We start from the raw sequence: 25,470 nt of genomic DNA, 5'->3' as shown, positions 1-25,470 counted from the left end.
TTGTCCTTCACGACCTGGAAACGATTCCACAATGCGTGTTCCAGAACGAGGTCCTTACGAGCCAAAGAGCATCTCACAGAGGCTCCAGCAGCATCCTTTCTGCATCACCTTTTCTAAAAGGTGACGCTGCTGGCAGACCACAAGCGTGACAGTACAGCTAACAAGGCCAGTCCGTAAGAGACAGCCTTCCACATCGCCCTGGAAACTGGAAACTGCCAGGGGAACTTCCCACCCCTTTCACTGTTTTTCTGCAAAGAACAACTAAAAATCTACAGTGCCTCTCTATAATCTCTCTTCTGCTACTCATTTATTAATACTACTTGACTCTGCTTGAGTTGGTGTCTTGGCATTTTTCCACCCATCCATAACTGTGCATTCTTCTTCGGTTATTCATACAACGGCTGCTCTAACGCCGGTTAGACGCAGGCCAGGCGAGAAACAGCGAGCAGCAAAGACTACAGCAATCACAGCAGGACACATCCCAAATCTCACTGTAGCCCTTTCAGTCACTATAGATCTGTGCACTGCGCCGTGCTCGCTACAGCCCAGTTGCCGAAGGCCGCCGAGGTCTTCCTTAGCAAGCCTGTCTCATACGCATGCAGCAGAGGCATAGCAATACTGCTTTATAGACTTCTCACTTTGTTCAAAATTCAGTACCTTTTTCACTTCCAAACAGATCGTAAGCCAAAATGACACTGACTCCGATACTACAATTAATCAGATCTTTCTTCAGAAACGTCCATGCCCAATGGCTTTCAATCATACATACGGACCATCAACTGTTCCATACTCGGCTGACTTGGTGCGGGTCGATGCATAAAACACCTACCAGTCTCGGGAAGATACTCGCCCACATTATATGCTAGGATGGCAAGAACTGCTATTACTCCCATTGAACGGACGAGCAGCCAAAATAAAGCAAGAACTATATTTGCAAAGACACTTGAGGCCTCTACATTCCCCTGATTTTATTATAAGGTGCTCTTCAACATCCTACTAGGTCAAATGCTGTGTTAATAAACAGTAGTTTATGTGGAATTAGAAGACGAGCACCCAGCCCACGTTCGCGTTCCTGATGCCTGCAGACCTACACTCTTCTCAAACACGCAGGGCAGTACTGTAAGCACACATTCCCTCTAACTCAGTATGTTAAACTCGGACAGATTCAAAGCAAAAAAAACCTATGTTGTACGTGTTTTGGGAGCTGGTACCTAAGTAAAAAGAGAAATGGTCACGACTGTGGCTTGCCTGTCAAAAGTCAGAACAGCTGAAATGAGAGACGAGATACGTAGGCACTCAAGCAAGGTGTTAAGACTTTAAATGCAGCACCACAAAGTTCTGCTTCATTCATGAATACCCTCAATTTGTCCTTTTCATGTACATTTTGCAGAGGAAGGAGTGAATATTCTTCTGACCTTTAAAGCAAGCTAGGCACATTTTCTGAGGTTTTATTTGGTCTTTTTTTTTTCCCCTTGCTCTTAGGCTGCAGCTTTTTTCTCCATGTATCTGTACTTTGCTACTTAGCGTCAAGTATCTTTCCTAGAAAAATGTGCCCACAGCTTAAGCGTGACAAATGTATGTTTGAAAATGGCACAGGCAGCTGCAGCAGAATTACAGTTTTATAGAGAAATTTGTTGGGAACTGCACACCCAAAATTATATTTAACAGCTACTTAGATAAGCCCCTAAGCTTTCCTGAACAACTTAAAACCGTGAAGGGAAAAAAAAGGTTGATGCAATGGTGAACTGTAGCATTCTATCCAAGAATACGGTACTGAAAACCAATCACAAGGGTGTTTCGGTTTCTGTCCCCTCCCACAATGTCAGTTTACCAAACAGTATTAACTGAACTCCCAGCATATGAACATATACAGAAGAAAGATGACCAAGTCACATTATAGTAATAATCCTCCCTACTACATATTCAAATAATAGGTTATCACACTATCTCACAAGCACAATTTTTCTGCTTATAAATTCAAGACACCACAACAAAGTATTTCTCAAACACAGACTTCTCCAGACCAATACATTTCAGAAGCAGAACACATGGCAGGGATTTTTTTTTTGTTCCCATAAGGAACGAAGTACTTGCTACAATCATCCTGCAAACCGACCAGTATTCTTCCCAACTGGACTTCTTTTACTGTGGACCAGAGCTTCATCCACGTGCTTTAAGGACTTGCATTCGGAAAGTCTGCTGCAGAGGGCAGCTCCACTGCTAGATTTGTCTTCCCCAACAGCATCCACCCGTAGCATTGGGCTCTGCCCTTAGAAAAGCACCAGAGAAATTTACATTACTGCCCACACATCGCCCTAGACAGGGGCAGCAGTATCTTTCCAGACTAACACTTTCTAACCAAATGACTTCACAGGTGAGAAGCCTACAGCAAAAGCCTAGTTTCGTTAAAGCCGCTGATTTAACTTGGCTGTTTTCAGGCTCCTGGGCTTTTCTGAAAACCATGACCATACTGTGTCTCAGTCACTGCTTTCACATTTCAAAATTCACCTGGTTTTTGTTTGTTTCTACAGTCCTCTTTTAATGAGAGCAGGGGCATTTAGTGCTAGCAAATTAGTACCAAGACTTAAGAACATCAGTCGCTAGGAAAATATGCAGCTCTCAGTATCTGAGATAATAAAAGATATTACTATAATGCACTAAGGTCTACCTAAAGCACCTGGATCTAAGTTCTAGGTCTTACTTTCTTTTTGTGTCTTTTAATAGCTATTTTGCACCAAAAGAAATTTTCACATCAAGTTCCCTGAATATATTAAAAAGGGCAGGGAGGAGGGGAGATAGGCAATCATTTGCACACACACCTAAGAGAAAGTAAGAAAGCTGATTTATTTGAAACTGTGAAATCAGAGTCCAATAAATAAAATGCTCAACATCAACACTGGACACTATGTAGGAAAACTCTGGCAAGACTGGACTGCTCCCTTGGTGCCCCAAGCACGGATGAACCCTGAAATGACTTCCCAGCTCCCCACTCCAAGCCATGCTGTTATCTCAAGAAAAATCTTTAACCGTTCATGGCAAGCCTTCCCCAGATGCACGCTGCCAAATTCCTCCCTGCTGGAGTTTCACCAATACCAGCAGAACTACCCCAAAGATGACAAGGCTCACAGTATCGAGGTTTTAAGAGTGAAGATGAGTGCCTAGATTTCAGAGCTTCTATAGAGCATCCCTCTTGCCCACTCAGAGCCCTTCCAACTGGTTCATGAACTGTGCTATGCCCAAATATCTTTTTTTTTATTTTTAATGAGCTATTATTAGGCTATAAGAACACACTGCTTCTTACTGTCACTCTTTGGGGTGGGGCATGCGGACAATCCCATAAATGGTACTTATCTTTGTTCAACACTGCTATTAAATGACTAGGTTTTTCCAAATAGCAGATTCTCTCAGTTTAAGTAACTGTACGTTACATATACATTAAAATTCTTTGAAGTGATCAATATGAAAATATCAAGATTGTATCCAAAATAGAATTTCAAACAGCTTACAGAACCTCAGGTGGACAGTCACCAAATTCTGCTAAAAATGTCATGCCCTTTTAGAAATGGCACAAAAAACATTCCGTATCTGCTTTAAAAACTATTGCACAAGGCAAAAGTATGCTTACTACCTAAAAAAATAGAAATAAGCTTGGGCATATCACCCTTTCCGTGTAACACTGGCACAAGTGAACTGACAGAAAAGCCTGCTCTTTTTTTTTTTTTTTATTTCTGGGAAAGAAGGGTGGGGAGAGGGGGATGAAGAGGAGGAAGAAAAAATAATGCATATTATAGGTTATTTATTATATAACTGGCTATCAATGAATATCAGAGGCACTGTTTGACAAGCCAGATGAAACAAAGCATATCCAGAAAGGACGGACAGTACTAAACAAGGCCTCAATGTGGCCGCCAGTACTATAGTTTGTTCAACTCCGTGAACTTTCCCAACAGCTTTTCTGTAATCTGTAATAGAGATGCTAGCTCATATTGAACCAGATAGTCTACTTGGGTTTTATACTATTCTTATGCTCTCTACAGGACAATTAAAAACAATCACTACATGAGTATCATTGGTTCAGGTACTCAACAGTTTAAAGTCTTGATGTTACCCAGTCATCCAGTTTCAGCCTGTACAATTTCGGACTCAAAGGACTTCAAGCCATGTATCTAATTTGCTGGGGAGGAGGCACTGCTCAGTTACTACCTCAGCCAACAGCAATTTAAAATAAAGATCAGATTTTTTACCAAACTACGGTGATATTTGGATAGGGCTTCTACAGATAAGTGATGTGCACAGAAGTCATATACTCCATGTATCAAAACAATCTGACACTCTCCAAAGCAGTTTTGATTTTTGAAAAAGAAACCAGATGCTGCTACCGAGCTTTGAACAACAGGTATTTAAACAACCAGGCTTCAACACCAACAAAGAGAGTAAACACTTCTGGTTAGCAAGATCTATTTAACAGGTAATAACACAACCATCTGAAGTCAGTTAATTATAACACTTCAGTAGGCACCCCAAGCCCCTCAATCCCCACGTTAACACTAGTTAGATACTACAAGTCACCAGACTTAACTGGCACAGGTATTTTGACTAAGAAAAAAAAAAAAGAGATTGCCATGTATTTTATTGCTACCAGTGCATTGGGAATTTGAAGGGGCAATGGCTGTAAAGGCTACAATCACTTCTTGAGTAGACAGAACAAAAATAGGTTAAAAAAATTAGGAGGACTTGAAAACACAAATAATCAAATAGATGTTTTTCACGTAGTTTACCTCAGTATTTTAACCAATATTACACATTTTATTGTTTAGAAAAGATGATGACATTGCAGAAAAATAAAATAAAATTTGGTTTTAACAGGACAAATGTTTTCCACGGTGGTATAAAAAGTGTAATGGGAGCCTGGAGGGGAAGAAAGGGAAACAGAACAAAAAAAAACAAAAAAAAACCCACTACTCCAGAAAAAGTAAAAAGCTAAAACAAATTCCAGATGTGTAAGTCTGAAGGTTTTAGCTTTTTCAAATACACAACTACGTGTGCCTTTCACAATAACAGTCACAACTGAACGAGACTTTTTGTACTACTGCACCCTTCAACAGGCCAGTCTGCAAGTTAAAACAAGTAATACAATAAACTGCTAAATCGATAAGTATGCAATTATGGATTGCTTTCAGCTGTTATAAAAAGCTTGTTTACATATCTAATGGTTCATCTTTTATATTCAAACTGTGCTTAATATTTTTTAGTTCAGACATACTGAAACCCAGCAGCACAGATGGTTTGTGACTATTTATCGCCTTTAAGCATATATTCCTCCTTTTTCCAAAGAATGTTGCAACATCAATTTTCCACGCATATAGCAGCGAGGAAAGTAATTCCATCTCTTTTTTAGAAGGATATGGCCTCTCGTGAAAGTAGTCTGTCAAAAACTGTTTTTGAGCCTCATACGAATTGTGATCATACTGTTTAGGATCTACTGCTAGAATGCGAAGATCCTCACTCGAAGGAAGCTTCTTCAGCTCAGTTCTAGTATTAATCTTTTGTCGTTTGAAAGGCACTACCCCTGAATTCACTTCTTTTTCTGGAGCTAGAGCTATGCCAGTACTTAAGCTCAGAGGCTGCTGTTCCTTATTCCTTTGGTCTTCTGCAACAAAGCAGGAATCCGATTGCTTTCTTTTCAGTATCAGAGAGTCATGCTTTTCACCATTCACAAACAGTAGCTCTTTCTTCTCAGTACGCTCAAGCTGCATCTTCATGCTTGAGTTGCTGTCTTTGGGAGCACTTCTACAACGGAGCAAATGTACAGCAATAGCTGTTAGAGTCATATTTCCAGTGTACACACCACAACAGTGGATGCACTTGAAAGCAGGAGACTTCAAAATTGTATGTACAGTTGGCATTATATGATGCCGCTCTTTCAAATGCATTTCATAGATTTCTTTACTAACAAACGTACCAAAGCAAAAGGGACACGTTAACACTTTTTTGTTGCATCTATTGTTCACTTCTGCTGTCTGAGGTTTCACTTTGATGTAAACAGGGACAAGTGTCCTTGAATTTAGTCCAGCGAGCACTGCCAAATGTACTTCTCTTTCACCGATGTCTTCTTTTGGTAACGCTGTACTGAAATCAAAGTGTGGAAATACAAGGTCACCCTGAGCATCATTACCTAGTTGAAATCCTCTGTTGCTATAATCCGCATGTAACTGCTTTTTCCCATTGTGTGTAGTTTTATTGTGCTCCACGAGGCTTTTTAAGTCATGGAAAGTAACTGTGCAAAACAAGCAAGCTAAGCCATGCATCAAGAGATGTTTCATCAGCTCTTCCTCACAGAGAAAACATTTACAGGAGAAACACCGGACCGTCTTTTCTGTCATCCACCTTAGAAAGGGTGCGCAAGCTGCAAGTTTGTCAGGTTCCAGCACTTCCTCCATTTTTACTTCACCGTGTTTGTGGGCCACCTCCATGTGCACCTGATAGACATTTGATGGGAAAAGCTCATTGCAAACAGGGCAAGTCTTCCACTGCTTAGCCTGCCGGATAGCCTGACTAGTCTCGGGACCAGGCGGGGAGGCTTGTAATGCTATATTCTGAGACGTCAAAACCACGGGAGGAGAGGGTGCGCTAGCCGGTGACTGCGACAACTGAGTTACTGCCCCAGGCTGCATTAGCTGGATGGGCACGTGTGGTGGCGTAACGGTTGCTACTCCACCACCAGGAGGTACAGGCAAAGTAACCGAAACTGGGGCAAGCGTGTACGTAGGTATCCCATTAACCTGCTTACCGGTTGGAATCAACTGCCTAAGTATAGAACCCGCAGTCAAAAAAGTTGTGTTTTGAGAAACTGCAGGTTGAACTGGCTGATTTACTGGGATAACTGCTGGGGCAACAGGTTGATTAAACTGAAGAAAGCCCGGTCTGACAGGCTGTCTGACAGGAACAACCCCCGAGGCAACAGGCTGGTTAAACTGGAGAACGCCCGACGCAACCGTCTGCGCCACAGGAAGGACCCTGGGACCAATGGGTCCAGTCACATTCCCAAGCGACTGGTTGACGGAAAGAACTCCTGGTGCAACCGGTCGATTCACAGGGCTGACAGGTTGAGTTACAGGTAGCGTTGCAGCTGCAACTGGACCACTTATAGTACCAATGGGTTGATTAATAGGAAAGAGCCCAGGCCTGACAGGTTGATTAAGAGGAAGAACTGCAGGGGCCACAGTTCTATTTATGGTCCCAACAGAATGATTAAGAGGAATAGCTCCAGCCCTCACAGGCTGATTAAGGGGGAGCCTATGAGAAACAATGATAGGCTGGGAAGGTGACGGCTGAATATTAAGGTTATTTTGGCCTACAGGAAGATTACTAGATACCAGAGTAACATGTGATGGGGTAACAACCGGAGCAGAAGTTGCATATGGAAGGCTACCAGAGGCACTTGGAACAGTCAGTGATCTGACTGTGTTTTGAACTCCTGTTGGCTGCCCAACACCCTGGTTTTGAACTCCTGTTGGCTGCCCAACACCCTGGGTTTGAACTCCTGTTGGCTGCCCAACACCCTGGGTTTGAACTGCTGTTGGCTGCCCAACACCCTGGGCTTGAACTGCTGTTGGCTGCCCAACACCCTGGGCTTGAACTGCTGTTGGCTGCCCAACACCCTGGGTTTGAACTGCTGTTGGCTGCACGGCACTCTGGGTTTGATTATTCTGTGGAAATGCAAGCTGGACGCAAGCTGGAGCTGTGACGGAACCTGCTGGGGCAGCGACAGGCCCTGCAGATGGAGCAGCCACTGCCACACCTTGGGGAGGCTTTGGAGCAATATGCATTTGTTTCACGAGTCCTGGTTTCTTAATATGTTCTGAAATCACAGACCTAAGTTTGTTCTCCAGGTCTCGGTGTGTTTCAGCTGTCAAGACATGATACATTAAAGAATCTTGGCTGTTTGCAGAAGCATTACATTTTTTACAGTAGTGCTCAATAGAATTCTCTTTACTTTCATGAGGTTTCTGGCCAAAATATGTACTTATTAAGTTTTGAAAATGGTTCATCAGCACATGTTTCTTCATATTGTAATACAATGTGTCTGTAAAGTGACATTTTAGACATGTAAAGTTTATGATGTCACTCCTGAATTGTTTCATGCCATCCAAAATGCTGACTGTATAGTTCTGTATTCTTTTATTAGATGAATGAAACATCCGGATATGTTTTCCCACTATTTTGGGATCAGAAGCAAATGCACATTTTGGGCAAGGAACCACCAGCTCTTGGTCCATTTCATCCTCGTGGTAACGGTGCAAGTGATTCTTGAATGAAGTAAGCAATTTTGACGAGAACTTGCATAAGCTACAGCAGTACGGCTTTGTTCTGTATCTCTGCAAACAAAACAAAAACATCCGCTTAGAAACTGCCAGTTCCTAAATCCCTGTCATCTGCTTGAAAGTAAGTCTGCACTATCACCTGTCAAAAATGCCTTCATTGGATGTATAGCATGTATCTTCTCAGTTTCTTCTGTTTTTGAAAAGCAGGCTTAAAGATGACATACTTAAAGGGAGAAAAATACTTTAACTGTATGAAAATAAACCTATCTTCAACAAAACTGTGGCTTGCTCCCCCAATTACATGTCACTTGATAGCATTACTTTTTCTATCCATATGAACATTATTTGCTCTTTCTGAAAAACTGGTAGCCTTGTCAACCATTTTTTTCTTATCAACTTCCCATAGGAAGTTAACCCTGGCTCCTGCCAAAAACTACAGATTCAGTCACAGCAACATCCAGGTGACAAATCTGCACTCTCAAACATCTAGTGAACTTGTCTGTTCTGTCAGATGTGTTTTTCACCTTACTGACTTCTGCCTCTTATGAAACACCATCCAAAGGGAACAAGCAGCTCCACCCAGCCTAGCTAGATCACCCACATACATGTCACAGACGTGTTATGAAGAACTGTAGCAAAAATTTGCGCAGTTATTTTATCATCTCATATAGCCATGAAGGTGTCATCTGCTGGCAGTACTAGAAGAGTCTCCTGATGGTAACCAAAATCTAACCTCCAAATTCAAAAGACTGGGTCAGATAAAGCCACTGGCTGGCTAAGGCTGATGAAGAGCACACTGGGAAGTTATCAGTGAATTATCCTCTACTTATACTCTCTAGGTGTCTGGTCTCAACTGCCAGTAAACACTACTGCAGCAAATTAGGAGAGGCTTCAATCTTACTTTTAAAGCATACTGAGTAGAGAAAGGCCACTGACACCACTGAACTAATGAAGCATACAGAGCATTATTAAAAGCTGCGCCTCGCTAGCCTTATTTCTGAAGAAGTCAGGTGACAGAAAGGCGACTGCTTATTTTTACTGGTTGTCCAAAGCTTAGAAAAGTTTATATGCCTTTAAATACTGGGCCCATACAAGTCTCTACTCCTCCCCCACCCCATTTCTGGTTTGGGTCTTTCTGTCCCCATAAACTTATACCATAGTGTAATACACAGTCAATATTTCCTTGCTGCCAAGCCTGAACAGTTGTTGTTAGATGCAGTGAGAACACTCTACAAGTTGTCCAAGTGCTGAATTAAGTTACTATTCCATAGTAACAATGTTTTCATTTCTTACACAAACAAGCATTGCGGTACACCACTACAAAACCACCCCAGTACCTGCACACTGGTAAGTCTAGGAAAGATAATGTTCTGTGCCTTATTAGATATTTATTTTTTGATGGAGGTAAAAATCATGAGACTTCAGCAAAAGAATAAAAAAGTTATGTTCCTCAAGTTCTATCAAATTAGGACAAATCTTCAAGTCCCACTACTTAGCTCAAAAAAAAAACCCCAACAACAAATAAATTAAAAAAAATCTGTTTCAGCAGAACAGAAGTATGTGGAAGTCTGCTACTTTGATATTTTCTGTATAAAATAGAGGTCTTCCACACAGATACCTTAGAAAATCATTTTGTCAGCATGTTCTCCTTGCACACACATCTAAGCTGCTTTTTATGTTCGCAAGTGCTACTACAGTCTACTAATGGCATCTCAGTTTTACAGAAAATTTGACAAAAATAAGAATTCTAAGCCATTCAGGAAAAATGAAGCATCTTGAAGATTGACCAACACAATCTTTAACTGTACAAATGGAATCCAAAAAGGCCTATTAGAGGCATTTAGGAAAACTTAATTAGTCCCACTCCAAAGAACATACCCCAGAACGCAGTAACACTTTCCGTTGTGTAGTCTCACATTCCCCACAACCTAGAGACAAGCAGAAAGACACGATAGCCTCCAAAACCCGAAGTTCTTCCAAATTATTAATGTCTCCCTAAAAATAGTACCAACAGTAGAAACCACCAACTCATCGAAATATACATCTTCTCCAGCCTTCTGAGTTTCCAATGTAACTCAAACAACTTATTTTCCCCTTATGGCAACAACTTTGGAATAGAACATCCTGAAGGACCAACTCCTTTTCTCCCAAATCTAGGCAGCATGATGCCAAGATTCGTGAATGATATAGATCAAGGAACCACGGCTGTTTAAAGAAAAGTTTAGTATCCAAAAGACTTGGCTTGGCAAATCTGTTCCACAGCAACACATTGCAAACTCTACACTGAAGTTCATCACATCAGATTCCAACCTTGGTTTTTTGACAGATATAGATACTACTGGTTGTGCTGACTAGCTGAGTCAGGATCTGTATTCTCCCTTCTGGTAAGGGATCAGGTCTCTCTGCAGACAATAGGGATGAAAGAAGATTACCTCACTGGTGCATGATTTTTAGTTCTTTTCCATTTTCACTGAAATGGCTAATCATTTTTTCTAAAGGACTGTGGAAGAAAGAATATTTTTTCTCCCTTAAACCCTTCATCTTAAGTTTTAGACAGGAAGCTTCACTTGCTCTGTCTTCAGCCTCCTCTTCCCTGTTTCATGTCTGGAGAGGAGGGGGAACCTCCCCGTTCATCTAACACAGAAGATCTCCCACCACTGAATTTCTTTCTTTAGTCAGAAGGTACAGGAAAAGCCAAAAAAAGACAAAATCAGCAAGGCTAGAGCTCAGATAACATGCTGACTGGAGCCAGGAGACCTGATAAAAGAGGTTTTCCACTTGCATAAAGAACAGATAAAAAAACAACCACGTCATCACCACGAACAGGATTTATTCCATTCGCCTAAAGTAAAGGTAGTCTTGACTGAACGTAACTGTAAGCCTTGCTGCAAGTGGCACTAAGAGGCTCGATGCAATCTGTCTCTACAGACTTAGTCAAGTCACATTTGACTCTTTCATCCACAAATTCACATGAACCTCCAGCCTTAAACATGTGAACCCAAGTTCAGGAAAGGAGACAAAGGTCCTGAAGGGCAAGAGGGGTCACTTTCTACTAAAATGCCAGTTTGGCAAGGACTGTTGAGGCTTTGTTAAAAAATGCAACTGTTGCACTTGGCAGCCTCAGTTTATTTTAAAGATGGCAAAGGAAGATTAAAAAATCCTTGCAAACCACCACCACACTATTCTAAACCATTAATTTTTGTATTCAGGATGAAAAGAGCAGACCCACCGCTGTTTACATGCTGTTGACAGGCCTTCCTCATGGAAGCAATCGGAAGCCCTAAGACTCTTCAGCAGGACTAAGAAAAGACTACCTTTTCTTCTCTATATACTCCTATGCTCTACATAGCATCTCAGAAACTTGCTAGAATACAAAATTATAGAACTCCTTTGGTTTGTTTACCTCAACCATGCCTTTCTTTTAGATTCTAGCTTCACACAAGATTCCAGCTATATAGAACTAAAAGCTGTTTCATATACACAAAGCTAACTGGAATATGTTTTCCACTGCAACCCTATCCCAAGATGCTAATGGTAATTTCGGCTTAATCCACTCACATCTACGCTATTAGATTTTCACCCTTTCAATGAAACAAGAAGCATGTTGTATACAAGAGCGTGTTAAGACTACATATCAGATTAGGCTAAAAAGGCAGAATATTAGTGTCACATCTTAAATACTTATGTTCAAGGTTGTATCCTTAAAGACAGCAAACTGCATATATAGTCTTTATAACCAGCTGCACTATAGGGAAGAACACAGAGGAAAAGAAAGATTATTCCCTGACTAATAGTACTTAGAAAACAGATGTTAAAGCTTTTTTTTTTTTACCATAACAAAGGTGTATTTAAACTTTTACAGGACTTCTGAAAGTGATGAAATTCAGTGACTCCACATGCACATCTACCCAGAATTTCTAACACAAACATACATACCTTCCTTTTGCCCACAGACTCCCAAGGAGAGACATCACTCCATGAAGTGTTACAAAAGTATTTTTCACCTGGGTCAAAACTTTTAAGATTCTAAAAGAAAAAAGAAAACAAGAAATAATCTCCTTTTGCAGTCTGTTCTGAATACAAAAACAGTCTCAATACAGAGCAAGGGAAAAGAAAAAAAAGGAAAAACCAATCAAACAGAGGATGAATGGAAAGTCCATACAGTATTCGGATACAGGTCTCAAAACTCAGTTCAAAAATATTACTTTTTTGATCCCTCTGATTTATTTTACCTCAGATACTTGTTCATACGACTGCCTCACAAAATAGTAGGAATTTTGAATACTTCATCGTTACTGAAAATAATATAGGAGTGAAAATATTACACTTTAATTCCATTGCTTCTAGCCAAGTTCACAGTGAACACCGAAATGTATTTTCTCCCTCTACCTTTCTCCTCCTAAATCTGTAATATTTCACTATTTACTTCCATTTATTAACTTACCACTATGGTTTACTTTGCAACAAGTTTAGTATTAAATCTTCATAGCACTGCTATGCTTTTAACTTGGAAAAACAAAGACATTCCCAGAAGCTTATTTCAAAGAGCAGCAGTATTTTTCCTCAAGCTGTAAAAGCAACAATATTCTCGTGTCCAGAACAACCATGACAGGATAAACAACTTCCCTTATAGCATTCTTCTAATCAATCCCACCAAAGCAGTTTATGTTCCTCAAGCCAAAGCCAGCTACTACTCTAAAAGTCCTAAGTTCCTCTCCAATTTTCTGAGGTCCACGTGTATTCAAACACAAACTTAATGAAAAAAAAAATAAAATAGATTCCTGTTTGCTAGGCATTTCTGAAGACCCTAGGCTAGCTTCAACAGCACACTAGAGTGTTTTAGATGAAACAGAGGCTACAAATCCAGGCTTAACCCTCAGAAAACTAGTATCGCTTGTCCCCTCACATTCTCCTTTCCTTTCACAAACCCCTCTTCACTCAAAATTCTGCAAGATGCTTAGAGAGAGTAAGCTGTTTTCACCTCTGCACCAAACCTCATTGGAACAGCAGAAGCAGGTAATAAAGACCATTTAAGATTAGATCATCTTCCAAGAGAAGTTTTTTGACCACTTCATGGTCAAAAAGACAACGCAGTATTTATGTGAAATTTACAAGCAACACAGGATATACTGAGCAACAAAAAGAAACAAAGCCTCTAGCAGTCAAACAAATACACAATCCTACTTAATGCAGGCTGTCTGCACTAGGCTCCTCCCCATACCATGCAAATGTGAGCATCCCTGTATGTATAACAGATTACAGTGAGCCAGAAGGTCATGCCAGTGATAATTTGATTTAAATTAAATTATTCAAGAATTCAAAAAATTGTAGCTAAGTTTACAATAAGCTTCCTACCTTTTTCAACCTTCAAGTTTCCCCAAGGAGAATCCTGAAGAGCTCAGGGCAACAATAAACAAACCCCTTCCATTCTAATCAACATGTAGGCACTGGATGAGTCACCTATTTGCCTTTCAGCAAAACCTTCTTTTAAAAAAAAAAAACAACTTAGGAAGGACCGTTGCATGGAACAAGAGAAATCCCACAGCCTTAGAGAACACAATGGTTTTCTTACATATGTTTGATAGAGAAGACAAAGAGACTCAAGATTTACTAACAGTTCTTCAGCTGAACACACTGGAGTGAATTACACAGTTAAGAGTTTTCTTTAAGTTTATGGCCTACCCCAAATATGTTCTGCTTTTGGTTTGAGTATTTTCCACCAACAGAGGCTCCTAACCTTGAACACCAGATTCCCACAAGCCAGGTGTGTGTTAAGAGTAAGTCTAGATAGTTTTGCTGAAATGGTAATTTCCTACAGCGAAGTACTCACTGATAAAAAAAAGATAACCATTCTTATCACTACAATCGGTCAGTGCTGCGAATGGCTATTCTGAACTCTTGCTTTAAACAGAGATCCACTCTGACATCCCAGAAGCAAGTTTTGATTGGCTAATTTGTTATGCCTTTCCCACATTTCTCACTTTGAGAAGGGGAAGAAAACAGGAGAAGGGAAAGCTAACAAGAAGGGAATAAAAACCCTCCGAGAAGCCTGATTAATCCTGATGCGTAGAGGGTATTTCTAAGTTTAAGAGAAAAGCATTTTAAAACTAGGAACTGTTCTCCCCCCTCTATTAAAACCATCAGTGTCTTTCAGAACAAAAAGATAAAATGCTCAGTTTAAATGAAGACTTAAAGATCACAACATGTTAAAGCTAAAATAGTTTACACTAAACAAAAGCCTCTGATATTAGTGTACTTAAAAGTACTACTCTGAGAATAAAACTAGTAATCTAGCTGAAAAAGCTCATGTATTCTTCCTAGCAGAGATCAATTAACAACTTTTACCCTAAAAACTAAACCATTTGGTCTCCAAGCTACAAAGAGATACCAGTTACATGTGAAATTCCTTCACCTTCCTCACAAACTACTGTCCCTTATCATGCCTTATTAGAACAGTTTAAGACCAGTTTTAAGACCAGATGGCAGGTCAAGTTTGGATCACATCATTTCAGACTGTTTCCTAAATTGTCCAACCTCCTCACAAGGACAATGTCCAGAAATCAGTCTTAATAGCTGAGGAAAAAGGAAACAACCTTAAGCTACTTCTCACCTACTAAAACATCACACACCCTATTCTACCAAAAAGAAATACCATCATCATACGAGCCAACTGCAAATTAAGTTCTAAAAACCATTCTTCTTGCTGGTAACGTTATAGCAAAACCAGCCCTAGGTTACCCAGAAAAAAAACAAACTGAAGTTATGAACTTGACCGAGGGAGAATTATTTGCAAAAACCTCAAATGGTATTTTTTTGGCCTACATCACACAGAGCTTTTTCCAGAACGGAAATGTTCGCTGCGTTCCCCACCACCACCATTTATTAAAAATTAAGCAAAACAAAACAAACACACACCACCCCCAAAAAAACAACCAAACACAAAACACCTTATTCCTCATTTACCCTTAAACTCCATACTGCAATCAAAAAGTTAGACCGCAATCAATTTCATAGCAAAAAAAAATAGCACCAACAAAACATTTCTACTTCGAAGGGTCAAGGCAGAACAGTTTCTGACTTAGAGATTTAATTACAAAACAGTACACAACACAATAAAAACAGTAAAAAAATGGAAATTACTAGACAAATACACTTTTCCTTGAGCTCTTAGAACATTTATTTAGATGTATCAAACATCATTCAACTGCAATAACCAAGAATGTTCCAGAATTATTTATGCATGTACATCTTAAGTGGGTTTTTTTCCAGTCATTTACTTACACAGTTTCAGAAAAAACACCACAAAAGACACAGCAGCACCCCTACAGAGTTAACTTACTTTAGTACTATCATATAGAATTAATCCAAACTCTTGACTACAGTCAACGTGAACTCACAAACATACTAAACAGCCAAAAAAACCTGTGTGCCAGCTGGCTGAAAGCCACTAGTGTTTAGTCATCGAGTTGCACTACTGCATTTGTACTTTTTCTGATATTAGGCTTGCCAATCTGATGGTGTGAATTCCTCCTGCTTGTTGCACAACACTTTCTCCTGAAAGTAGCAACAATGGTACTAAGTTCATCTTGATTGCCCAGTACATTTGCATATACTTTTTAAGATGCAGAACTGAACCCCAGCTCAGTAAGTTTGGTATTCTTCCCTGGACACAAAGTTTAAAGGTGTACAACAAGATTATTGAGTCTAATTGCTTGTCCATTTTCAGAAATACTGACAATTTGTATATCCTTCAGAGGCTTGCCTTTGATATGTGACAGGATGCCTTGAGTAGACTCAAGTCTTCATCCGCTTGTGATTTTAAAAGAATCACAAAAGTTGCTGCGTAGGACACAAATAACATTTCATTAGTCTGTGGTGTTTTTCCTAAAGCTGTACTGTTTCCTCTTGTTGAAATATTACTACCAGAAAATATGCACCACCATCTATGACACATCCTGTTGAGAAACAGAGTTTCTTTCAATGTTATGTACTAAAATGCTAATTCCACCGCTGGCATACGAGTAGTCAATCATGAGTAATCCTCCCAGTAAAGACCCCACCATGAAGATCTATGGCAGAGGAGTATCATATATACACTAAAAAGTGAAATATTTTCCAAGGGTTTATGTTTCAGATTCGTTTACATTATTTCAAATGCTTTACCTTCAACAATTCCCTGCAGCTGTCAAGCCCAAGATCCACAAGAATGCCCTTCACCTTTTTTCGAGCCTTCCTGATATTATCAAGATTTTGAACAGGAATTTGAAACATTTTGCACTTTTCCTGAAAAAGAAATACAAAAAAAGTGATGGAATACTTGAACACAGGCCCTTATATTTAACAGTATTAAACCAAAAACTAAAGTTTGAAAAACGCATTCTTCGATATTAAAACCTAAAAGCCTTAAGCCAAAGAACTGGTCTCATTAATACTTCCCAGTAGATCACTTGCTTTCTCTTAAAGGAAACAGAATCTGATTTTGGGGGGGGGGGGGAATCCTTTACTTTTCTTTTCTCCTACCTAAACAGAATTCCAAGTTTTTCTTTCAGATCTCTTTGGGTCTATCTGGCAGCTATACTGTGTTTTGTGGGGGCCTTTGTAAAAGAATATGAACACCAGAATTTTAGTAAGTTCTTTTCAGAAAATTACTATCATCTCATTTAGGAAGGAGGAATTCAACACCTTTCACCTTGAATGTTAGTGTCAAGATGAGAAGCCTCTTTGATAGTTTGGTGTCATGTATGTACATGCTTAAAATATGATTGCTAGCAAAATCTAAATTTCCTGCAGAAGTTTCTGCTGCTGTAAGCTGATATGGATCTTGGCATAAAACAAGCTACTACAATATTAATGCAGTAGAAATAAAACATAATTAATGTATGGCACTGATAACTAAATATACTGAAGCGGGACATATTTTTTAAAACCCATATGCTTTTAGGTCTCCTCCTCTGAAGAAGTGTATATAGCTTTATCACCTTCCCCTACTCCAAAATTTGGATTTATACCCTACCCTGCTCCCTCCAGCAGGCTGTGATAGCGAGAGTCCAACATACAGAGCAGGGTGACAACTAAAGCAGATTAACTGCTGCAGCTCATCTATTCAAGGGCTGTTGTGCAGTGTGGTTGCCCACCTGTCTAGAACATACCACCAGGAAGGGTCTAGTGCTTCCCCAACAGCTAGGCTTTTATCAGTCCCCATGCAGCTGGGCTATGCATGCACCAGTTGCTTATCTTCAGCTCCCAGTATATCATAAGGTATCCCCATGGGCTTAGCTTTAGAAGTTATGTGCCTTTATCACCTCCTCCTTAGATTACAGCAAATTGCAATTTAGACTGAGATTCAAGAAACTTAAATGGGCACAAAATGCAACAGAACTACCCTGCACTGGAAAAGGTCACTGAGAGCTTCACAGGTATTTCTTTGTTCTTAAATAGCTGGCAGAGGACCCAATACAGTTTAAAAGATCTCAGTCCTTATGACTAAACAATTCATCCAGAAGAAAAGGAAAAAAATTAAGAAAATCCCCAAACAGAACTTCAGCCTTGATGGTCCTAAATGCCTTGAAAAGCTGTACTTTTTTTTTTTTAAAAAAAAAAAAAAAGCAAGATCACTGTCAACATGAAATCTTTGCCTTGGAAGGCGAGACTTTCCTGTAAACAGCTCCAAAAATCCCTCCCACATAAGACAGAAGCTATAAGCTAAGCCTCACCAAAAGAAAAAGAAAAAAAAAAAAACAAAATCAAAAAACTTTTTCTACTCTGTATGTCATCACTCAAGATGACAAAAAAAAGAAACCTTAATTTATGTACAAAACATACACATTAGGGTTTTTTAAATTAAAATTTCACACAACTCACATGCTATTCTCCTCTTCTTCTCCCCCCAAAGGAAAGGTGTGTAGAGAGAAATGGAGAGGGAGCCCCATTTGACAGATGCTAGGCTTGTTTTCTAATATTTTTTATCAGCAAGAAGTCTGGAAGACATTCTGATACCATTGGGGTGGCTGTGGAACAGGAACCTATACAGAATGGAATAAATAAAAGTAACTAGTCTGGCATTCTTCCAAAATCCAAAGAGTAAAATCAAGACATAAACCCCTCTTTTTAAAGTGAAGTCAACTGGAAATTTGCATAGTCTCCGCTTAAAGCTTTATGATCAGTCCCTCTATGATAGCAGGTTACATGCACCAACCCCATGGTCCACTGCAGGTAACAACAGAGCTGCCAGGATGTCACCATGCTCAGATCAGCCAGAAGATGTGGTTCAATACTTTAGGCTTCACTGGAAACAGTTCCTCCATCTCAGTCCTTTAACTGATACACTGATGCTACTGAAGAAGGTGAAGCAGACATTTTTTGAGGCATGTCTATCTCACAAAAAAGAAACATTAGTCTGCAAAGGTGGTATAGTATGTAACATCCATGTATCTCAAGAGTTTTCTTAACCAAGAACTTTACTGAAATGGAAGTCATTAATCCAGGAGAAAGAAAGAAAAACAAAACAAACCAAAACAAACAAAAAAAAGAAACCTGCATACAAATTACTTGGTTTTCAGTTGTCAAGTGGTTGGTCTTCAATCCAAAAAGATGTATATTTCTGTATCACGTGCAAGGTTATTCAGCTGGTATTTAAACAAACCGCTTGGGAATAAGGCTCTAAGTTATGCATCTAACATTCTCTGTATTCATTAGACCAGCAGTGCTCCATGATAAAGGTCACAAAATTTCAACCGTCTAAGCTTATTCGCTCAAGCCCTCAGTTTAATTCCCTGATTACTATACAGGTTATTATCCACAGTCTTTTACTACTAAGTTATTTCTCTTGTATTTTGGACATTCGTCACGCCTTAGCTTAAACTTTGTTTCCATGCATAACTATGGTCAATCTTTTGTTGGTACACATCCCACGCTTAACCAGCAAATTCAACATGAAAGCACTACAGTAAAATTAAACCTGAGTTACTCTAGCCCAAGGGTCTTGATCCTTCTACTGCACTGGCTACCTAAAAGACGAATGTATGTTAAACTACTTTTAATTGTAGTTTCCAAAAAAGTAATAATCCATTGAGTTTTCACAGCCAGAACCTTTTCATGAACAGAATCAAGGCAAGTTTATAGCAAAATAAAACAATCATTGTAGCAGCTGATGTCCCAAACTCAGTTCTAAAAAGGTCATTCAACTCCTACTCAGGCATTTTATCTATCGGTCTGCTCCTGGGTTTACTGTTCATTTAGATAACACCTCCATAACAATAGAGTAAACTGGAGTTTTATGCAACACTAAAGGTTCCCTTCATTTCTACAACATTTGTAATCATGTATCATAACATCCAACTACATTCAGCTTTTCAACAAACATCACAAATGCAACTCTTCCTTTCCAGTAGTACTGTAATATTTTAATACTAGTCTAAACAACAAGGTAACAGTCTGGACAGTATCTTGCTAGTCAAAGACAACTACTACTAGTTGGCCAACTAACTATGCTTGACTATAATTTCCCTGCATTAAAAAAAGCAAAAATACCAACATCTCACCTCTTCAAAGTGAGACTTCACCACAAAATGGAAAGTTCCTGTTTGCTTTCCTTTTAGTCTACTTCTTGGCACAACACTCATTCACCCTGGAAGGGACCTCAAGAGGACACCCAGCCCAGCCTCCTATCCAAAGCAGGCTCAACAATGAACTGCAACCAGAGGCACCCTGCACCTTGGCCAGTCAGGTCTTGAAAACCTCCGTAGACAGAGGTTTGACAGCCTCTCTGGGCAACCTCTTGCAGTGATGGACTGTCCTGGTTTCAGCCAGGATAGAGTTAATTTTCTTCCTAGTAGCTGGTACAGTGCTATGTCTTGGGTTCAGCATGAGAAGAATGTTGATAACACACTGATGTTTTCAGCGGTTGCCGAGTTGTGTTTAGACCAAGTCACGGACTTTTCAGCTTCTCATGCCCAGCCAGCAAGAAGGCTGGAGGGACACAAGAAGTCAGGAGGGGACAGAGCCAGGGCAGCTGACCCAAACTGGCCAAAGGGGTATTCCATACCATGTGACATCATACCCAGTATATAAACTGGGGGGAGTTGGCCTGTGGCAGGGGGGGATTGTTGCTTGGGGGCGATCGTTGCTCAGGAACTAACTAGGTATCAGTTGGCAAGTGGTGAGCAACTGCATTGTGCATCACTCGTTCTGTATATTCCAATCCTTTTATTAGTACTGTCATTATTAGTTCCCTCCTTTCTGTTCTATTAAACTGATCTTATCTCAACCCACAAGTTTTACTTTTTTTTTTTTTTTCCAAATTCTCTCCCCCATGCCACCAGGTGGAAGGCAGGAAGTAAGTGAGTGGCTGCAGGGCACTTAGTTGCCAGCTGGGGTTAAACCACAACATGGACTCTGCTCACAGTGAAAGGTTTTTTTCCTTACATCAAATCAGCACCATTTCAGTTTGTGTTCCTAGGGAAACTAGGCATATGCAATCAAATTAAATACAAAGCTGGTACGAAGCTGGAGCAAGGAAGGTGCATAAATGTGCCTTCCACATGCATGGAAATACATCCACCAAAATCCAACAGTAAACTAGATAACTGGGCATTTCTAGAGATTTCAGGCAGCTAGAGAGAAACCCTACAGAAGACCACAGAGAAAAAGGCTGCAATGTAACCCTTCTTAGACTTTGGATAATCTACACAGAAGCCAGATCTCCAGACATGTTCCTAGGAAGCTGGCCTTCACTAATCTCTGGCTCACAGAACCACTTATAGTAGGGAAATTACGAAAGGCTTGTGGAATTTTGTGCTTTCATATCTGCTTTGTAAATTCAATCACTCTTACTTTTTATACCTTCTTATCTGGTAAACTGCAATTGTAACTGTGGTTTTTTATACAGACTTTCAGGTTTGGGGGTATTTGGGTGGGAGGTATTTCTAAAGGTTTGTTTACCAACTTATATTTCAGCAGTTACCAGAGTTGACAAGCACCGATAAAGAATTCTTTATTTACATTTTCATAAACTCATTACAAATTGATAATCCAATATTAGTTGAGAAAACAATAAAAACTGCTTTATTCCTGAAAATGAAATGAGAGCATTTGACCTACTAAATCTCAGTATCTAAAGACCAGGAACACTGGATGGTAAAGACGGCAGCTAGGAGAACAGGCAGGCTGAGAAACTGCCTAGAAGAATGTGAGTTCAGCTTGGCCATGCTGAATTTTACTCTCAGCAATTTTGTTTTGTTTCCGATAAGCTTACAAGCCCTCCAAGAAGTCATACCTGGATATCTGCTCAACTGCATATTACATGGACGGTTCCATTCCCTGGACTCTTTATCTGTGCCTTGAGAGAGACCTAACCGGATTTAAGAGTACGTTAGCGCCGTCAAAGCTTATCCAGCCTTTGGAGGGAGAGGGAAGAAATGCATATAGCTTCCTATCAACATCTCTAGGTGTTTTAACAGCTTTGAAAGATTTGATTCCTGGAAAGAAAAACAATCAGTTGATTAGAATGGGTACTATTCTTGTTTATTATTTCATTTGTTGTAAATTAAACTAACTACAGAAAAAATAGATTAATAAAACTTACTAAGAGTAGTTCTGGTCAACATAACAACACTGCTTTATCTTCTTAAATTCCAATTTCTATCCAAGTGCAACTTGATGGAAATCTCCAGTAAAAAATTAAACATATTTCTTTTTTGTGCAACTAAATCAGAAGCCTTTAGGGGTCTCAAATTATAGATCTCTTATTGTCACAGCAGTTTTGCTCTTTTCTTGGCTATAAATCACATACCTGCTAAAACAGGCATCTATCCCCACACAAAGATGGCCATCCTTCAATAGTTGCTAACACAGCAAAAAAACACTAAGGTATGTGATTACATACATAAAGATACAGCACATCAACCTGCATCTTACCTAAAAAGTCAAGTCAAAATAAATTTAGATCACTAACTTTAGCTACTGTGGTTTAAATAACTACTGTGATGCTTCACTGACACACAATCAAGTCTGTGTTATCCAAGACTTGTTAGAAGAGAAAAAGGGACTACACCATTCAAACTCACAGAGCCTTCCTAGAGCACTGTTGACTCGCACAGAGCTTGACTCCCCTGGGATCAGCACTGGCCAGAAATAGGACCCAAGCTCATTCTACATGACTTGAGCATCTAGGTGGAGCCTACTCAAACCACCCAGGACTCCTCAGCCCCATGTGTATGTGAGCGTAAGAGTCACACACTGAGTTCAGCTACTCTAGGAAGGAGTACAGCTGCATTTGTACTGCACTAGTCAGCCTGGTATGTCTCAAAGACATTTCGCGCAGATACACAGAACAGCCCACCACAGCACAGACAACCCACCATCTGAATTTAGCAGGGGGACAGAACTGAAAAAAATAAGGCTGTGCTACAGGTTTCAGCAGAAGAATCAAAGTGTTAAACACAAGCCAGCTCTACCAGCATTCAACAAAACTTAACCCAAATCAAGGTGCTCCCAGTGGTAAAACATATGGCATTATAAAACTGCGCCTGTGTGCTCTTCGTTGTGTCTGAAGATTTGCTATAATTTGGAGGGGGGACGAGCTGCTGTTCTTTTACTAAACTTCCATGAAATTAACTCTTAGAATTACAAGTCTTGTTACAAATTATAGCATATTTGTTACATACAGATTGTCTAAATACTGCTCTAAAGAAATTCCCTTGTTCAAAATTAAACTGAAAGTTTACTATTAGAAAGGGCACTGAGATTCCTAGACTATAGATTGGATTGGGGATCCTAAGAGTGAGTCTTTGTAAGTATTATCGTTACAAGTCTTTAAAACCTTTAGGGGTTCAAACATGTTATTTTTGATGATAGGCAACCATTAAGGATAACAGCCAATTCCCTCCCCCCCCCCCCCCCCCCCACCCCCCCCCCCCCCCCCCAAGAGTTTACCTGTCAGAACTTAAGTATTTATTGGCTGAGAGTTGTTCCTAACCTCAACAGTACAGAACCATGAACCGTTGCAGCAAAAGTCAAATACCTATCTTTTATTCCATTTACAAATCAGGAGAAAAGAACTTCCACTACTTCCTCTCAAGCACAAGGTACGTGTATTCAAATGGTTTTCATGATTTGCACTGTGTGGGTTATGTTTGTTTACATTATTCATAAACTTTTTTATTTTTTTAAAAAATGTACGCATTGCTGAAGTACCACGAGACTAGCTGATGTAGTTTTGCATTCCATTAATTTCGGTTCTAATTTCGCAGGCGTCCTATTCCCTTGAGCATTACTGTTTCCCACACGCCGTTTCAAGCACCCATCATCCACAGACTCTGAGACGACTTGCTAAGTCTGTTCCTTAGATACCCTATCGCTGAAGTATTGATAGAGATTGGGGGGGGGGGGGGGGGGGGAGAAGCCAAAACAACCTCGGCCCTAATTAGCAGTGGCAAGTGAGGGAGTCCCCCCTCTGTTAAAAATGCCTCATTAGGCTAATTTCTACTTCCGACCACGGGCAAACGCGGAAGTCCCTCCTCCGCTGCGGGCAGGGGAAAGGGGGGAATTGCCCCCAGGCAAGCCCACGAGGGCTCCCTTCCGGGAAGCTGGCCGGACATCGCGGGGGTCGACCCGCTCCGCAGGACGCCGGCGCTCACAGCCGCCCCCGCCGGGAGGGCGGCAGGCGCCCCGCAGCCCTGCCCCATCCACCGGCTTAGATCTCCGGCTCGGCTCGCACCGGCCGGCGACGGCATTGGGGCTGACACCCTCGGGCCTGACAGGAGCCGTCTGCGTGTGTGTGTGTGTGTGTCGTGCCCCCCCCGCAGCGAAGCCGGCGGGGGCTCCCAGCGCCCCGCCGCCCAGGCAAGCCAAGAACGGCCCCCTCCCCGTTCCCCGAGATCGCGGCGTGCCGCCTCTCCCCCGCGGCCACCTCGCCTCCGCCTGCGGAGAGCCGCCCTGCCCGCGGCGGGCACCTCCGCCCCCGCTCTCCCCTCGCCCCTCCGCTCGGGGCGGGCGCCTCCAGCGGCTCACCCCGCTGCACTTACCCGGCCGGGCTGCAGGGGGAGCCCTTCGCCGCCTTGCCGCCGCTCCGCCGCCTTGCCGCCGCCTCGCCGCCTGCCGGGTCGTGGGCCCGCGCCGCAGCCTCCGCCTCCGGGCTCCTCACAGCGCTGGCCCCGCCGCCGCCGCCTCCTCCTCCTCCTCGGCCGCCGCGCCCCTCCCGCGCCGCGCCGTGCCGTGCCCGCCGCCCCGCGGCTGCTCCTCCGCCTGCTGCCGCGCTCACTCCGCGCACCGCGAGGGCGACGGCAGCGGCGACAGCGGCGGCGGCATCGCCGGATCCCGGGACCGACCTCGGCTCAGCCCCCGCGCCCGCCCCTCGGCCTCCGCCCGCTCCTCATCCAGAGCCAGAAAGAGAAAATGGCGCTCGATTTATCCCAGGAAGTGACGTCGCGGCTCATTTGCATGCCAGGCAGCCAGCCAATGGGAAGAGGCTTGGGACGACGCTCCCATTGGCTCGCCTGAAGGAGCTGGGCGCGGCCGGGGGGGGCGGGGCCCTCTCACCTGCCACCTGCCCCTCCCGCCCGCGCCCTCCGAGGGGCGCCCGCTGGGAGCTCTCGCGAGAGCCGGTGGGGTGACGTCATCGCGGCGTGGGCGGGGCCCGGCGGCATCGTGCCCGTCACGTGACGGGCCGGCCAGCGCTCCCTTTCAGCTCCCCGGCTCGTTGAGGTGAAACCTCCACCGCCCCTTCTTGGGGGGCCGGAGGCCCCTCCCAACCTCCGCCAGCCAATGGGGCGAGGAGAGGCCCGGCAGCCAGCCTTCCCATTGGAGGAGACCCCACCCGGCGCCTCCCCACGTGGCTCACACCTCCCCGCCCTGCTGCTCCCTCAGGCGGGACCCGGGGCTCTGTGGAGACCGGGACGCCCCGCCGGGAGGGCTGCCAGGGCCTTGGCCTTGGCCTTGGCCTTGGCCTTGGTCTTGGCCTTGGCCTTGGCCCTGGCCCTGGCCGGGGAGCATGGCGGTGTCACGGCTGTGGCGCCAGAAGGCCGCGAAACCTTCGCCGTTGGCCTCGGTAGGCGCGCGATTTCACCGCGGGCCTACGTACAGCTCACGCGCCGGCCAATGGGTTGGCCAACTCAAAGCCTGCGAAGGCCGCGGCGGTAGGCTGACTGGT

General features: G+C 42.3%; 1 protein-coding gene across 5 annotated transcripts; it reads right to left on the bottom strand.

The window, feature by feature from the left end:
• Positions 1-2,825: 2,825 nt before the first annotated feature.
• ADNP2 (ADNP homeobox 2) lies at positions 2,826-24,732 on the bottom strand. 5 transcript variants are annotated; one of them, XM_049824124.1, is made up of 5 exons: positions 24,347-24,732; positions 18,186-21,799; positions 16,488-16,607; positions 12,261-12,350; positions 2,826-8,378 (listed from the first exon to the last, which is right to left on the bottom strand). In XM_049824124.1, exons 3-5 carry the CDS (start codon positions 16,593-16,595, stop codon positions 5,199-5,201), a joined length of 3,378 nt encoding a protein of 1,125 aa, XP_049680081.1. In that variant the 5' UTR covers positions 16,596-16,607; positions 18,186-21,799; positions 24,347-24,732; the 3' UTR covers positions 2,826-5,198. The 5 variants fall into 5 exon arrangements, with proteins under 5 accessions (XP_049680081.1, XP_049680080.1, XP_049680082.1 ...); XM_049824123.1 differs by having other exon boundaries at positions 18,186-18,346; XM_049824125.1 differs by lacking the exon at positions 24,347-24,732 and having other exon boundaries at positions 18,186-18,346; positions 18,520-23,207.
• Positions 24,733-25,470: the final 738 nt, after the last annotated feature.

Source organism: Accipiter gentilis, chromosome 20 (assembly GCF_929443795.1).
Source record: "Accipiter gentilis chromosome 20, bAccGen1.1, whole genome shotgun sequence".
Taxonomy (NCBI): Eukaryota; Metazoa; Chordata; class Aves; order Accipitriformes; family Accipitridae; genus Astur; species Astur gentilis.
Note: the sequence above shows the minus strand (reverse complement) of the source record. Positions and strands in the feature narration are given on the sequence as shown.